This window comes from Lepidochelys kempii, chromosome 4 (assembly GCF_965140285.1).
Source record: "Lepidochelys kempii isolate rLepKem1 chromosome 4, rLepKem1.hap1, whole genome shotgun sequence".
In the NCBI taxonomy this organism is placed as follows: Eukaryota; Metazoa; Chordata; order Testudines; family Cheloniidae; genus Lepidochelys; species Lepidochelys kempii.
In genome coordinates this window covers 119,338,488-119,354,343 of record NC_136383.1, presented here as the reverse complement: position 1 = coordinate 119,354,343, position 15,856 = coordinate 119,338,488, and the positions used below count along the sequence as shown (strand labels likewise).

Here is a 15,856-nt window from a genome sequence, read left to right as displayed (position 1 = left end):
TAGCATTTTATTAGGGCCAATATTGGCAGGACCCTCAGCTCACTTCATTAGCGGTCACGTGAGCTGCAGTATTTGCTTACAATGGGATCAGTAAAGAATTCCACATTTCCCTCTCCTTGCTAGCTGTGTATTTAGTTAGCTAGTTTATTCTGCTTCATCAAACAGGCCTACTGAACACGTAAAGGTCACTTGCTTTTAAATGCATTAACACAGATCTACATGGAAGCAACAAATAATAAAGCTTGAGTGTGGCCAAAAAGCCTCCCAGAAAGGTTTGTTTTCCAGTAATTGCAGCCAGTGAGGCAACTTCTGTCCCTCTCACTCTCTTTATGAACATGCTGGGTGGGGCTAGAGTGATGCGAGCTCATGCAGAGGGTCCAGATCTCCTGCACATTGCTAGGCACCAGGGCAGGGGTGGCCAGCCTGAGCCTGAGAAGGGGAGCCAGAATTTACCAATGAACATTGCCAAAGAGCCACAGTAATATGTCAGCAGCCCCACATCCGCTACCCCGCTCCAGCCCTAAGTGCCTCCTGCCCATTGGCAGCCTCACCAATCAGCGCCTCTCCCTCCCTCCCCACACCTCCTGCCCGCCGCAATCAGCTGTTTTGCAGTGCACAGGAGGCTCTGGTGGAGAGGAGTGAGGGCATGGCAGGCTCGGGGGAAGGGGTGGAGTGGTGCCAGGACCTGGGGCAGAGCAGGGAGTTGAGCAGTGAGCACCCCGCAGCACATTGGAAAGTTAGCATCTGTAGCTCCAGCCTCAGAGTCATCACCCATGCAAGGAGCCACATATTAACCTCTGAAGAGCTGCATGCGGCTCCGGAGCCACAGGTTGGCCACCCCTGCACCAGGGGATTCCTTCTGCACCTCAAGGGAGGTTGGGATGGAACACGTGTCTGTCTCCACTAACTATTCCCCTCTGCAGTTCTGTAACTAGGTGAGAAGGTTTCATGTGTAAGGGTTTGTGTGATTAGCGAGGGAGAGAAGGGGAAGCTTTCAGCAGAGGAAGGAACATTATGCTCCCAGTAATACTTTAACTGATATTCCCAGGCATGTGTCATGGAAGACAGGAGAGATTCAAGAGGACCGGAAAAGGGCAAATATAATGCCCATCAATCAAAAGGGAAATAAGACCACCACCAAGAATTATAGACCAATCAGCTTAACTTCAGTAGGAGAAAGGTATGTAGCAAATAATTAAGCAATTTGTAAACACCTAGAAGCAGTGGTGAGCTGGAGCCGGTTCCGGTTGTTAAATGCTGAACCAGTTTTAGAACCAGTTGTTGAAAATTGTTACAGCTCCCTGAGCTCCTGGCCGGCCCCTCCCCTCCCTTCCCCCTCTCGCAGAGCCTCAGTGTACCGCATCACCGGCGCCAGGGCTCTGGACTGCTCCTGGGCAGCTCGGCAGCTCCTGCCGCTTTGAGCGGCATGGTAAGGGGGTGGGGCTGTGAGCTCCAGCGGGCTGCGCAGCATCCAGACACGCTGCCCCGAGCAGCATGGTAAGGGGGCCGGGCCGGGCCGGGCCGGGGCTGGGAGAAGGGGTTGGATGAGGGGCAGGGAGAGGTTGGAGGGGGCGGAGGTTCTGGGGTGGGGGGGCAGTCAGGGGATGGGGAATGCAGGGGGATGGGTAGGCTTGGGAGTTCCAGGGGGGTCTGTCGGGCAGGGCCGGTTCAACCACTAGGCGACCGCCTAGGGCGCCAAGTGGTTGGGGGCACCAAAAAGCGGTGCCCCCAAAATTTTTTAAACAGCAGAGCACAAGGCTGCCGCTGCTCCCCGCCTCCTGGCTCTAAAGGGGCCGCCCATGGCGCGGCCAGTCCCTCCCCGTGGGGGAGCAGCTGGTGGCAGAGCGGGGAAGGGGAGGGTCTAGCACTAGCAGCCGTGCCCTCTTCTCTGCACCATGGGCTGAGCCGAACTTCCCGCCACCCCTGGGGCTTGCAGTGGTGGCGGCTGCCGCTGAGAGCCCCAGGGGTGGCGTGGAGCCCAGCTCAGGTGCGGGGGGGCTGGCTGCCTGCCGGCTGCCTGCCTGCCTGCGCCACTGCTGAGAGCCCCTGGGGCGGCAGGGAGCCTGGCTCGGCCCGTGGTGCAGGGAAGAAGGCACAGGTGCACTCTGCTCTTCGGGCGGAGAAGCTGGGTGTCTACTTAGCCTGCAAGGTACCTAGCTGGGCAGCAGGGAGCCGCAGGGGCCCACGGAGCACCAGGGGGTGGGCAGGTCCAGTCCCTGGCCTGGGGAATGGTGTATGTGGGAGCAACCTGCCACCCCCTCCAACACCCACCGACCAGCTACCTTCTCCCCTGGGCACCCCCTGCCCCAACAACCCAGCCTGTCCTGCCACTTTTGCCTCTGGGCAACCTCCATCCGGCAACCCCCCCGCCGCCAGTCACGGTCACCTTCACCCCTGCATCAACCTTGGGGACCCCCCCCCCACCTGCCATCTCCCTCCTGCCCACTCCTCCCTTGTGAAAACCCCTCCTTGCCACCTTCACCCCCCTACAACAACCACAGGCACATACACACCCCTGCCTGCCAGCCCCTTGCAACAACACCCTCCTGCCCACTTCTCCCTTGTGCCACTCCCTCCCTGCCATGAGCTACTTTTGCCTCTGTGCAATCTCTTCCCTGCCACTACACTCCTGCCCACTCCAGCTCTTGGCACAACCCTTAAATCAGAACTTTTTATAGGGAACCGGTTGTTAAGATTTTGGCAGCTCATCACTGCCTAGAAGACAAGATAAGTAACAGTATATTTGTCAAGAACAAATTGTGTCGAACCAACCTCATAACTTTCTTTGACAGGGTAATAAGTCTTGTGGATTGGGGGGGGGGGAAGGGGGTGGGAAGTGGTAGATGTGATATATCTAGACAAACTAGGGAAATACAACTGAGATGGAGGTACTATAAAGGCAGGTGCATAATTGGTTGGAAAACTGTTCCCAGAGAGTAGTTATCTGTGGTTCACAGTCAAGCTGGAAGGGCATAAAGAGTGGGGGCTCGCAGGGATCAACTCTGGGTCCAGGTCTGTCCAATATCTTCCTCAATTATTTAGATAATGAGAGTACACACTTAAAGTTTGTAGATAATATGAAGCTGCGGGGGGCGGGGAGGGTGCAAGGGCTTTGAAGGATAGGATTAAAATTCAAGATGATCTGAACAAACTGGAGAAATTGTCTGAAGTACACAGGATGAAATTCAATAAGGACAAATGTAAACTACTCCACTTAAGAAGGAACAATCAGTTGCAGACGTACATAACTGGAAATGACTGCCTAGAAAGAAGTACTGCAGAAAGGGATCTGGGGATCACAGTGAATCACAGGCTAAATAGGAGTCAACAGTGTAACACTATTGCAAAAAGCAAAAATCACTCTGAGATGTTTTAGCAGGAGTGTTGTAAGCAAGACACGAGAAGTAATTCTTCTACTCTACTCCACACGGATTAGGCCTCAACTGGAGTATTGTGTTCAGTTCTGGGTGCCTCATTTCAGGAAAGATGTGGCCAAATTGGAGAAAGTCCAGGGAAGAGCAACAAAAAAGATTAAAGGTCTAGAAAATATGCCCTATGAGAGAAGATTAAACAAACCCAATTTTTTCAGTCTGGAGAAGAGAAGACAAAGAGGGGACATGATAACAGTTTTCAAGTACATTAAAAGGTTGTTACAAGGAGGAGGGAGAAAAATGGTTCTCCTTAACCTCTGATGATAGGACAAGAAGCAATGGGCTTAAAATTACAGTGAGGGACCATTTAGGTTGGATATCAGGAAAAACCTCTTAACTATCAGGATGGTTAAGCATTAGAATAAATTGCCCAGGGAGGTTCTGGAATCTCCATCATTGGATATTTTAGAGCAGGTTAGACAAACACCTGTCAGAGATGGTCTAGATCAGTGGTTCTCAAAGCCAGTCCGCTGCTTGTTCATGGAAAGCCCCTGGCAGGCTGGACCGGTTTGTTTACTTGCCACGTCCACAGGTTCAGCTGATCGCGGCTCCCACTGGCTATGGTTCGCTGCTCCAGGCCAATGGAGGCTGCGGGAAGTGCGACCAGCACATCCCTTGGCCCACGCTGCTTCCCACAGTCCTCCTTGGCCTGGAGCAGCAAACCGCGGCCAGTGGGAGCCGCGATTGGCTGAACCTGCGGATGCGGCCCGTAAACAAACCGGTCCGGCCCACCAGGGGCTTTCCCTGAACAAGTGGCAGACTGGCTTTGAGAACCACTGGTCTAGATAATACTTAGTCTTGCCATGAGTGCAGGGGACTGGACTAGATAATCTTAAGAGATCCCTTCTACTCCTACTATTTTATCTGAATGATCTCAGCCTAAGTTTTTGGTAAACATCAAACCACAAACCCAGGTAAGTTAGTGTGGGTCTGTGATTCAATATATCATTTCCTATTAGCTGAGCACTGACTGCGTGCAAAGCACAAAATGAAGTCAGACACTGCTGTGAAGACCTTCTAATCTAAAAGATTAAAACAGGGGAGATAGGATGTACTGGGATAGCTAGAGGCTAGTTCTCAACTCTAGTTTTAATTAGAATCCAAGAAGTATATTGATTCAGTTATGGCCAGAGATGGAAAGGCCTAATGATATCTATTACTGGTCATGTGCCATTTTATTTAGAACTGGCAACTCAGGTTGAAAAATTAGAATCTTACCCTTTGAGATCTGATAACTTTTTACTGAAGGATGACATTTTATTTTGCACCACTGAAGAGCGGATTAAATTTATGGAGAAGCTTCTAAATCTGCTACACAACCATAAATGGGCTTGAATAGGCCAGCTAAATTGGAAAGAGAACTAATCTCATTAGAGAACACAAATACAGCCCCAAGGTTCTAGCCAGAATTAAGATGTTCTGCATTGATTTGAATACATGTTTTCACTCAAGGAAGCCTGTATTTTGCTTGTACTAAAAAAACAGCAATGAGCAAACATCTCTCATTGGGAGAATCTCCAAAAGAAACAAAAATGTCTGGAATAAGTAAAAGATTGTCATAAACACCTCTAGATTTCTGTAACTAAAACCCAGTTTCATATGCAAGTCCTTTGAACAACTATTATTTCTCCTACCCTTTGCAAAAGATGATAATTATTCCAAATATGTGCACAAGGTCTTCACAAGATTTCAGTTTTAAGACAATCCCTAAAAGAGTGGCCTAGTGGCCTTTTTGTTTAATGTACATTCAAATCTAAAGAAAACTATGAACAGACTTGCCCTTTGATCTGACTTTGATCTTATGAGGGCATCAGTACAAAACAAAAAAAAATCGCACACACCACTCACTCTCTAATTTATATATATTAGAGAGAAGCTTTTCTTGCTAACTTTGGTGCATGTATATACATTGTGTAAACAACTGAGGCAACTCTCAATATCCTGCAAGATAAAGCTTGGGCAATGGGGTCAAATCCTACATTGTATGCATTTGTTCTATCCATTCTTTCTTTTGTTCTGAAAAAAGTTGGATTGTTTTGATGACAAATGAGAGAACTTTATTTCATCTGAAAAAGGAGAGAATGACAATTAAGCTACCACTATAAGATTCTGGGCCCTAAGACATCCCACAAATAATGTGTTCTTTACCAAGACGCTTGTGTGGCTCAGCTAATCGGATATATTCTTAACATGATCAAAGCACAATTACAAGCGCTGTTGGGTGGTTTTGTTTGGTTTGGAGGGGAGTCAAGTGGTTAACTAAATGACATTTGGGATTAGTAATGTGTTATTCAGCTTTTTACCTCAGGGTCCCCGGTTCAAAAATTGTTGCCATTTGATAGTTGTCTGTTTTCCTATGTCAAATGAGTTTGCTGTACTCAGTCCAGTTCTCAGTGGTCAGATATCCAAACCAAAGGCTGGCACCTTCTTGGTAGTTTCAAAAGACACTAAGGGTCGATGTGCCCCCTGATAACCAGGTGTGGCAGTACATCCTACCTTCATTTCCCCAGCTGGGCTGTTAGTAAGTTCAAAGCTGTCATATCAAGCAGCACCTCCTCCCCACAATTTCAAGGGTCCCATTTATTAATTGAAAGTTCACCAGAAAGCCTTTTACCTAGGATTCTTAGCAGAGAGGTGGACTCCAGATGAATTTCAACCACTCATGGGTCCCAGGTCCAGACCCTTTACCTGCATGGCACTCTCGACCTTCATTGCTTTCCTGGAGCTAGCGCCTCTGCAGGGCCTTCCTGCCAATTGCAGCTCTTCTCCCACTAGCACAGGCTGAGCCTCCTACAGCTGTGTGGGAGCTCCCTCCGAAAGTTCCTTTCCCTGGGAGAACTCCTACTCTATTCCCTAGGAAGCTCCACTTCTTAGGCTCCATCCCATCCCTAGCATCACCACCCTCCAATGAAAAGCCTACCAGAGCCCATCAGGTACAGGCGCTCATTAGCGGATAACCAACCACCTCAGCAGTTGATTACTTCTAGGTGGGCTAAAATTGGCTTGTTCTCCTTAAAGAAGCCCATGATGGATAGACTGGGCCCTAACTTCCCTTCAAGAGGCCAGTCACCCCATGATACGATGGAAACTGAATTACTCTGATACCGCTATAGGTGGTCTTTCCAGGTCAGGATTTTTTACATCAAAACTGCAGTTTCAGCAAAGTTTTCACTGTTCTATCAAACTTTTAATAATGAAACTGAAAAGTGTTCCTTTAATTTCATATTAAAAAAAGAGCATCTTTATAATGGATGTTGTTACAAGGAGGAGGGAGAAGAATTGTTCTTCTTAACCTCTGAGGATAGGACAAGCAGCAATTGGCTTAACTTGCAGCAAGGGAGGTTTAGGTTGGACATTAGGAAAAACTTTGTAACTGTCATACTAGTTAAGCACTGGAATAAATTGCCCAGGGAGGTTCCGGAATCTCCATCATTGGAGATTTTTTTAAGAGCAGGTTGGACAAACACCTGTCAGAGATGGTCTAGATAATACTTAGTCCTGCCATGAGTGCAGGGGACTGGACTAGATGACTTCTTGAGGGCCCTTCCAGTCCTATGATTATCAATTTGGTTTAAAAAAAATCATGAAAATGTCCATTTGAAATTAATCAAAGTGAAAATTTCCTTTTGTTTTAATTTTTTTTAAATAGAAAATAGAATAAAAATTCTCCATGAAAAATTTCTAATGAAAGTCTTTCACTGACTTTTTTTTGGCCAAAATAAAATTGGATTTTTCAACCAGCTCTAACAAAATCCATTCATATGGGGAAAGTTGCAGGACTATGGCCTATGCCATCCTGATATGGCTATTCAGTAGAGGATTTCAGTCTACAAGGCTACCAAGACATGCAAACATTTAAAAAGGAAGTGGGGGATGGAGGGGCTATTTCCTGTTAATATATTAGAAAGTATTTTGGTTACCTACTTAGAGACCTAGCTTATAAAACTAATAGGATACAACACTCAAAGGGATATTTGCAGTCTAACCAGATATTTGCAGTTTAACCAAATAAGTGACAAACTCCAGAGAACCCATCTTAGGCTTTTTAGTGATCCAAAAGGATGATGAGAAATGATTTTAGGAGCTTTGGTTAGAATTTTGTTGATGTTCAAGTTCGAGCTGAATTTTTTCAAACAAAGTCTTTTAAAACAAAAGGCAATTTTTGATGTAATGTTTTTTCCAAACACTTTTTGACATTGAAGTGTTGTGATTACCCCTCCCCCCAAAATTTGACAATTCTCTTTTCTATACTTAAGATTAAAAAACTAACTACTATTACATACTATGCCAGCTCAGCTGGACAGTTTAATGTTGAACTGCCCTAAATGGAAATGTTTCAGTTCAGTTCAACAAACTGAAATATTTTGATTCAGGTCAACCCAACCCCAAATGAAGTATTTTGTTATGATTTTCCTGATGTAAACTTGAAGAGTTTGGCAAAAGTCAAACTTTTTCCATGGAAAGTTTCAGTTTTGTGGAAACTATTTTCCATCAAAAAACATTTTTGATGGAAAAATCTCAGCCAGCTGTAGTATGAACTGTTGGGGGAGAGAGGCAGGACAGATTATCTTAATGCAAACTTGATCCTTTTAGTTCACACCAATAGGATCTACATGGGGTGGTTATTTTGCAGATTGTTAAAGCACTTTACAAAGCACATGCTCTAATGTGCTTTGCCAGCACTTTGTAGACAAGCCCATAGACAGAATTTCTTAGGGCTTGTCTACACTAAAAAATGCTGCAGGGGCACAACTGTTTCCCTGCAGGGCTTCAGTGTAAACACCATCTACGCTGACAGGAGGGGTTCTCCTACTGGTATATGTAATCTACCTCCCCGAGAGGCGGTAGCTAGGCTGACAGACGAACTCTTCTGTTGACCTAGCACTGTCTACACCAGTATTTAAGTCAGCTTAACTACGCTGCTGGGGGGATTTTCACACCCTGGATTGATGTCTAGTGTAGACCAGGCCTTAGACTTCTCCTTTCTGAACATATCTATTCATTTTCCTTGAATTGTATCTCCCCAAGATTGTCTGTTGGAGCTATTTGGTGGGATAGATTTGGCAAAAAAACCAAAGTATGAGAATGGAAAGATATCAGTCATGCAGCTAGAAAGAGCTGTTTAATTGGATGGTCTATCCTAAATGTTGGCACAAATAAAATATTCCTCTGCTGTAACTGTTCTTCTGAAACCTCTAGTAACAGAATTTGGAAGCTTTTTTGCATCTTGGGGAATAAATACAATAAAAACCATTCTTCTTTGTCTCCTGATGCCAATTTGCTAGAAAGCCCTGCCAGTACTCAAATGGTTACCTGATGAGTTAGTGTTGTATAATGTACACATTACTTGCTAAGTATTAAGCTCACTGATTCTTTAAACCCATTCTGCCAATACTATAAATAGAAAGAATAAAAGTCAGCTAATGCCTATCATCTTTCTAAAGTACTGATGAGGTGCCTGACAGATGACTCTTAGCTAACCACTTTTAGTACTCCTTAAAACTTTGTTTTGGGAACAATAGCTGGTAATCTTCCCACTGGTGAGCTTTCCAAACAGCTCCCAGAGATTCAGACCTTGAAGAACCCTTAATGGGTACAAATATTTAAGGGGCATTTTCCTTTTCCCTGTTCAGAGTTTGAGTTGCTGGGCCATGAGTAGTCCTCTGGACTTCAGGAATAGGCTCTTACATAGGTTGACCTGCTGCCTGGATTTTTGCATGACCCTCCAGTCCAACTAATGACCATGTGTCTAAATAGTAATTTGGACTTAGTGGATAAGTTACTTATAATTAAGGCTCTGTGTTTGTCACGAAGGTCACAGATTCTGTGACTTTCCGTGACTTCCATGATTTCTGCAGTGGCCTATGCAGCTGGCCCGGGAGCCACCTGAGCAGCTCAGGCAGCCCTGCTGCTGGGGCAGGCTCGGGCCCCCCTCCCCCTAGCAGCAGGAGTTTAGGTATGGGGGGCTCAGGGCTGGGGGTGCAGTGCTTACCTGGGGGGCTCCCCAGAAGAGTGACAGCATCTCCCCTCCATCAGCTCCTGGTTCCACACGCTGCCTCTGACCACAGGCACCACCCCCGCAGCTCCCACTGGCCGCGGTTCCCAGCCAATGGGAGCTACAGAACCGGGGCTTGGGACGGAGTGGAGGCAGCACGTGGAGCTAGGAACTGGGGTCGCCGCTTCCCAGGAGCCGGGTAGGGAGCCTGCTCCAGCCCCACCAACTCCCCTCCCCCATGGCTTTAGTCAGGGGTATATAGTAAGTCATGGACAGGTCACGGGCCGTGAATTTCTGTTTAGTGTCTGGTTTCAGAGTAACAGCCGTGTTAGTCTGTATTCGCAAAAAGAAAAGGAGTACTTGTGGCACCTTAGCGACTAACCAATTTATTTGAGCATGAGCTTTCGTGAGCTACAGCTCACTTCATCAGATGCATATCGTGGAAACTGCAGCAGACTTTATATATACACAGAGAATATGAACCAATACCTCCTCCCACCCCACTGTCCTGCTGGTAATAGCTTTAGTGTCTGTGACCTGTCCATGACTTTTACTAAAAATACCTGTGACTAAAATGTAGCCTTATTTATAATACTATGCAATATTCAATGGTGTAGTAACAGGTCAAATTTTACAAACTAGACTTTCTACTGCATTTGAACCAGATTAAGATTTTGGATCAGGTCTGATCACAGTCAATGGGATTGTTTCCATTGACTTCGGCAGGGTTTGATTCAGACCCTAAACATATAGGATCAGATGTGGTGTAAGTGGAGTCAAGTTGCAGCTGTTTCTATCAAGGCTAAATTCGTCCCCTATCTCTAATTTGAAATAATAATGTGGAGTTTTTACTATGATGTATATCAATTATTTTATGTAGGATATTTGATAAACTATGTAGCAGTGGAAGTAATTCAGCTTTACTTTTACAAAGATAATCCACCTAAAAAAAATTCAGCACTAACTATTTGTTTAACAAACGGATGTACTGATTTTAATCTGTGCTTACTTTAAATTGTCGTCTTGAAGGCATTCCAAATTAAACATTTGATGGACGGCAATTGGGCATGTTGCCAATCTACTGCTAAAGCACTGAAACAGTAGCACCTATAAACCTGCATCCCTAAACATTCTTATGAAACGCTCGGTCTACAGATGCCAATAGAGGCATCACTTATTTTAGACATCCGCCTGGTGCCAGCCCACATAAACCTGCTGTCTCACTTTTTATACACATTAATCAGATGTATAAATAAATAAAGCCTCGCTGTATATTATAATGCAACATTATTTGCCTGAGATTTCGAAATGCTTTGTAAAGGTGGGTAAGAATGATTCTCAAACCTGTTTTATGAGGTAACTGAGGCACAAAGATACTAAGTGATTTGTCTAAGGTCTTTTACTGGAGGTGGGCAAAATTTTGAGCACAAAACCTTTTCTCAGTGAACATGCAGATTTTGGGATGACTAAAACAATTTGTGATTTGGGTCAATTTCAGCAAGTTGGTTTAGTCAGAAGATTTTTTTCTAAATGTTGAAAACTGTTAAAACAGTTCATTTTGGCATTTCTGAACAAAGTGTTTTTGTTTCAGAAAGATGTTCCATTTCATAATTTCCCTTTGCTTTATTTAAGAAAAACATTAAAAAGTTTGTCCAAATTCCAAAAACAAAATCATTTGTGACTTTGGGTTAAAAAAAATGGTTAGACCTGTGAACCACAAAACCCCACAAAACAAATAAAAAGAGACAGTAGCAGTGAGTCAATTGCAGTTTGGAATCGAACCACACTCCCAGTCCCCTGCCTCCCAAATATTGAAAGTGAGGTTGTAGGAAACATTCAGATCTAGTGTTGATTACTGGTAGCTCCCTCCTTTCTGGCCTCCTTCATACCCACGACACCTCTCTAGTGCATACAAAATACAACTGTTGAGATAATCTTTCTTGCCTTCTGCTCTGACTCTCACATTATACTCTGAATCCTTCCACTGCGTCCCCCCTCATTCCATCAAGTAGAAGCTTCTTGCCCTGACCTTGGAATCCCTTCACAAACTGCCCTTTGATAGTTAATCACTTTCTCATTGCATTTGCCTTCCTATTACTCTGCCCTGCTGCAGACCCCTGTTTGGTACATGCTGTCATATCTATTACCTTCTTCCACTTCAGATCCTTCTCAAGACCTATTTCTACTGTGATGCTTAACAGAAGTTAGCCATTTAGTAACAGCAACTAGTTAGAGGGGCATTTGGGGATAGCTCATCTTTATTCATTAATGTTAGATGAGGGTAGGACCATGATTTTTTTTTTTGGTATGTGGATGGCTTAACACAATGTACATGCTACCAGAATGCAAAGAACAAACATTAATAAAAAGAAATTAACCCCACACTATCCCTAGACCCCAATTCAACCAAATACACACGCGCATGATTAACTTGAAACATGTTTGGTCTCATTGACTTCACTGGGATTGCTCACATGCTTAAAGTTGCTACACACATTAGTTCCTTGTTGCATCAGGGCCCTAGTTTTTATGAGGGTCTTATTTTTGATCTTATACATTAGATTGTTATAACACATTTGGATCTTGGAAGGTTGACAGCTAAGGTAAGACATCCACTGGATTTGCTCCACACAGTTCTTTGACTTTCTACTTCATTATATTATGTTGTTGATTTAGTTCTTATTGAGTCACACACACATTTACAAAGGCCCTACAAGGTTTAACGTGGAAAAAGTAACAGTGATTCATCATTGTAACAAATTGTAACTGTTCCCTCAGTCCCTCTATTTTTAGAAACATTTACAACCAAAACTGAAAAATTAGTATTTATAACTTGATACGGCCATAGCATTAGTTCTTGGGTACAACCCAGGACAGTCTGGGTTTTTTTGTACCTCATGTAATTAAGACCCATTTGTTGATTTCTTTTCTCCAATCTATATAGAATAAGGAAAATTAAATACCACATTTGCAGGGGTTTTTTTAGGAGGAAGTTTAAGCTAAAACAAACCCAATCAGTATGACTTTGTATTTGTTAATGTTAGCACAAATAAAAGTTAGGGAATTATTTACAGCAGGAACACCTGTGCTACACACCATTAAGCAACAAATTTTAGTCTCACACAGTTCTTTCCTATCTTAAGGTGATTCAAAGTTAAAGACTAGACATAGAACAGTCTTCCAAAATAGATTTACCTTTCAGTTAAGGAGTCTCATTATAGTGTGTAATCAACATTATTTTCTATTGTTAGTAGATATTTAATTGTTAGACAATAAATTATGAATGATATCTAAATATGATTAGATTGCTTAGTTACATTAATTTTTCCCAAATGTTACAACCATTTCTAGTAGCATAGGGCCAGATTTTCACTTAGGTGCATTCAATCCCACCCAAGTGTAACAGCATAAAACTCAGAGTGGTAGCATTTTAGTCTCTATCAGCAAAAAGAACGGAGGAATACTTGTGGCACCTTAGAGACTAACATATTTATTTGGGCATAAGCCAAATAAACTGAAGATTTCCTGGACAGATGTCAGGATATGCTTCTACGGGCAAAACGTTCTGAAGATTCAGAGCAGGCTGCGCAGCGGGGACAGGAAAGACATTTGGCACCATGTGACCTCCAGAAGAAGAAAGGGGAGCGTCCATGTACCAGCAACGCAGATACAGGTAAGTAACCATTTTCATGTTCTCTCCACAGGTACTAATGCGGAGAGTGGACTAGATGATACATCTGAGGGAAGGGAACAGAAGGAGACTGCACCCATTGGAAGGCATGAGATGCACTGTCCTAGGGTTGGGGGTTCCACGATCACCGCTCCCAAGAGAAGGAGGCGGATGGTGGTGGTCAGGGACTCTCTCCTCAGGGGGACTGAGTCATCTATCTGCCGCCCCGACCGGGAAAACCAAGAAGTCTGCTGCTTGCCAGGAGCTAGGATTCACGATGTGACGGAGAGACTCCCGAGACTCATCAAGCCCTCAGACCGCTACCCTTTCCGGCTTCTCCACGTGGGCACCAATGATACTGCCAAGAATGACCTTGAGCGGATCACTGCAGAGTACATGGCTCTGGGAAGAAGGATAAAGGAGTTTGAGGCGCAAGTGGTCTTCTCGTCCATCCTCCCCGTGGAAGGAAAAGGCCTGGGTAGAGACTGTCGAATCGTGGAAGTCAATGAATGGCTATGCAGGTGGTGTCAGAGAGAAGGTTTTGGATTCTTTGACCATGGGATGGTGTTCCAAGAAGGAGTGCTTGGCAGAGACGGCCTCCACTTAACGAAGAGAGGGAAGAGCATCTTCACAAGCAGGCTGGCTAACCTAGTGAGGAGGGCTTTAAACTAGGTTCACTGGGGGAAGGAGACCAAAGCCCTGAGATAAGTGGGATACCGGGAGGAAGCAGGAGCGTGCGAGAGGGCAGGGCTCCTGCCTCATACTGAGAAAGAGGGACGATCAGCGAGTTATCTCAAGTGCCTATACACAAATGCAAGAAGTCTGGGAAACAAGCAGGGAGAACTGGAAGTCGTGGCATGGTCAAGGAATTATGATGCGATTGGAACAACAGAGACTTGGTGGGGTAACTCACATGACTGGAGTACTGTCATGGATGGATATAAACTGTTCAGGAAGGACAGGCAGGGCAGAAAAGGTGGGGGAGTTGCACTGTATGTAAGGGAGCAGTATGACTGCTCAGAGCTCAAGTATGAAACTGCAGAAAAACCTAAGTGTCTCTGGATTAAGTTTAGAGGTGTGAGCAACAAGGGTGATGTCGTGGTGGGAGTCTACTATAGACCACCAGACCAGGGGGATGAGGAGGACGAGGCTTTCTTCCGGCAACTCACGGAAGTTACTAGATCGCAGGCCCTGGTTCTCATGGGAGACTTCAATCACCCTGACATCTGCTGGGAGAGCAATACAGCAATGCACAGAAAATCTAGGAAGTTTTTGGAAAGGGTAGGGGACAATTTCCTGGAGCAAGTGCTGGAGGAACCAACTAGGGGCAGAGCTCTTCTTGACCTGCTGCTCACAAACCAGGAAGAATTAGTAGGGGAAGCTAAAGTGGATGGGAACCTGGGAGGCAGTGACCATGAGATGGTAGAGTTCAGGATCCTGACACAGGGAAGAAAGGAGAGCAGCAGAAGACGGACCCTGGACTTCAGAAAAGCAGACTTTGACTCCCTCAGGGAACTGATGGGCAGGATCCCCTGGGAGAATAAACATGAGGGGGAAGGAGTCCAGGAGAGCTGGCTGTATTTTAAAGCATCTTTATTGAGGTTACAGGGACAAACCATCCCGATGTGTAGAAAGAATAGTAAATATGGCAGGCGACCAGCTTAGCTTAACAGTGAAATCCTTGCTGATCTTGAACACAAAAAAGAAGCTTACAAGAAGTGGGAGATTGGACAAATGACCAGGGAAGAGTATAAAAATATTGCTCGGGGATGCAGGAATGAAATCAGGAAGGCCAAATCACACCTGGAGTTGCAGCTAGCAAGAGATGTTAAGAGTAACAAGAAGGGTTTCTTCAGGTATATTAGCAACAAGAAGGTGGTCAAGGAAAGTGTGGGCCCCTTACTGAATGAGGGAGGCAACCTAGTGACAGAGGATGTGGAAAAAGCTAATGTACTCTATGCTTTTTTTGCCTCTGTCTTCACGAACAAGGTCAGCTCCCAGACTACTGCACTGGGCAGCACAGCATGGGGAGGAGGTGACCAGCCCTGTCATAAATATAAAGGGAAGGGTAAACCCCTTTGAAATCCCTCCTGGCCAAGGGAAAGCTCCTCTTACCTGTAAAGGGTTAAGAAGCTAAAGGTAACCTCGCTGGCACCTGATCAAAATGACCAATGAGGAGACTAGATACTTTCAAAAGCTGGGAGGAGGGAGAGAAACAAAGGGTCTGTGTGTCTGTCTATATTCTATCTTTGTCGGGGATAGACCAGGAATAGAGTCTTAGAACTTTTAGTAAGTAATCTAGGTAGGTACGTGTTCGATTATGATTTCTTTAAATGGCTGAGAAAAGAACTGTGCTGAATAGAATAACTATTTCTGTCTGTGTATCTTTTTTGTAACTTAAGGTTTTGCCTAGAGGGGTTCTCTATGTTTTGAATCTAATTACCCTGTAAGATATCTACCATCCTGATTTTACAGGGGGGATTTCTTTATTTCTATTTACTTCTATTTTTATTAAAAGTCTTCTTGTAAGAAAACTGAATGCTTTTTCATTGTTCTCAGATCCAAGGGTCTGGGTCTGTAGTCACCTAGGCAAATTGGTGAGGCTTTTTACCAAACCTTATTCAGGAAGTGGGGTGCAAGGTTTTGGGAAGTATTTTGGGGGGAAAGACGCGTCCCAAACAGCTCTTCCCCAGTAACCAGTATTAGTTTGGTGGTGGTAGCGGCCAATCCAAGTTCAAAGGGTGGAATATTTTGTACCTT

General features: G+C 44.8%; 1 protein-coding gene across 1 annotated transcript; it reads left to right on the top strand.

Moving 5' to 3' along the window:
- Positions 1-1,442: 1,442 nt before the first annotated feature.
- On the top strand, positions 1,443-15,510 carry LOC144930514 (uncharacterized). The gene is made up of 2 exons (XM_078852587.1): positions 1,443-1,497; positions 13,131-15,510. The coding sequence occupies exon 2, from the start codon at positions 13,211-13,213 to the stop codon at positions 13,766-13,768; it is 558 nt and encodes a 185-aa protein (XP_078708713.1). The 5' UTR covers positions 1,443-1,497; positions 13,131-13,210; the 3' UTR covers positions 13,769-15,510.
- The last annotated feature ends 346 nt before the right edge of the window (positions 15,511-15,856 follow it).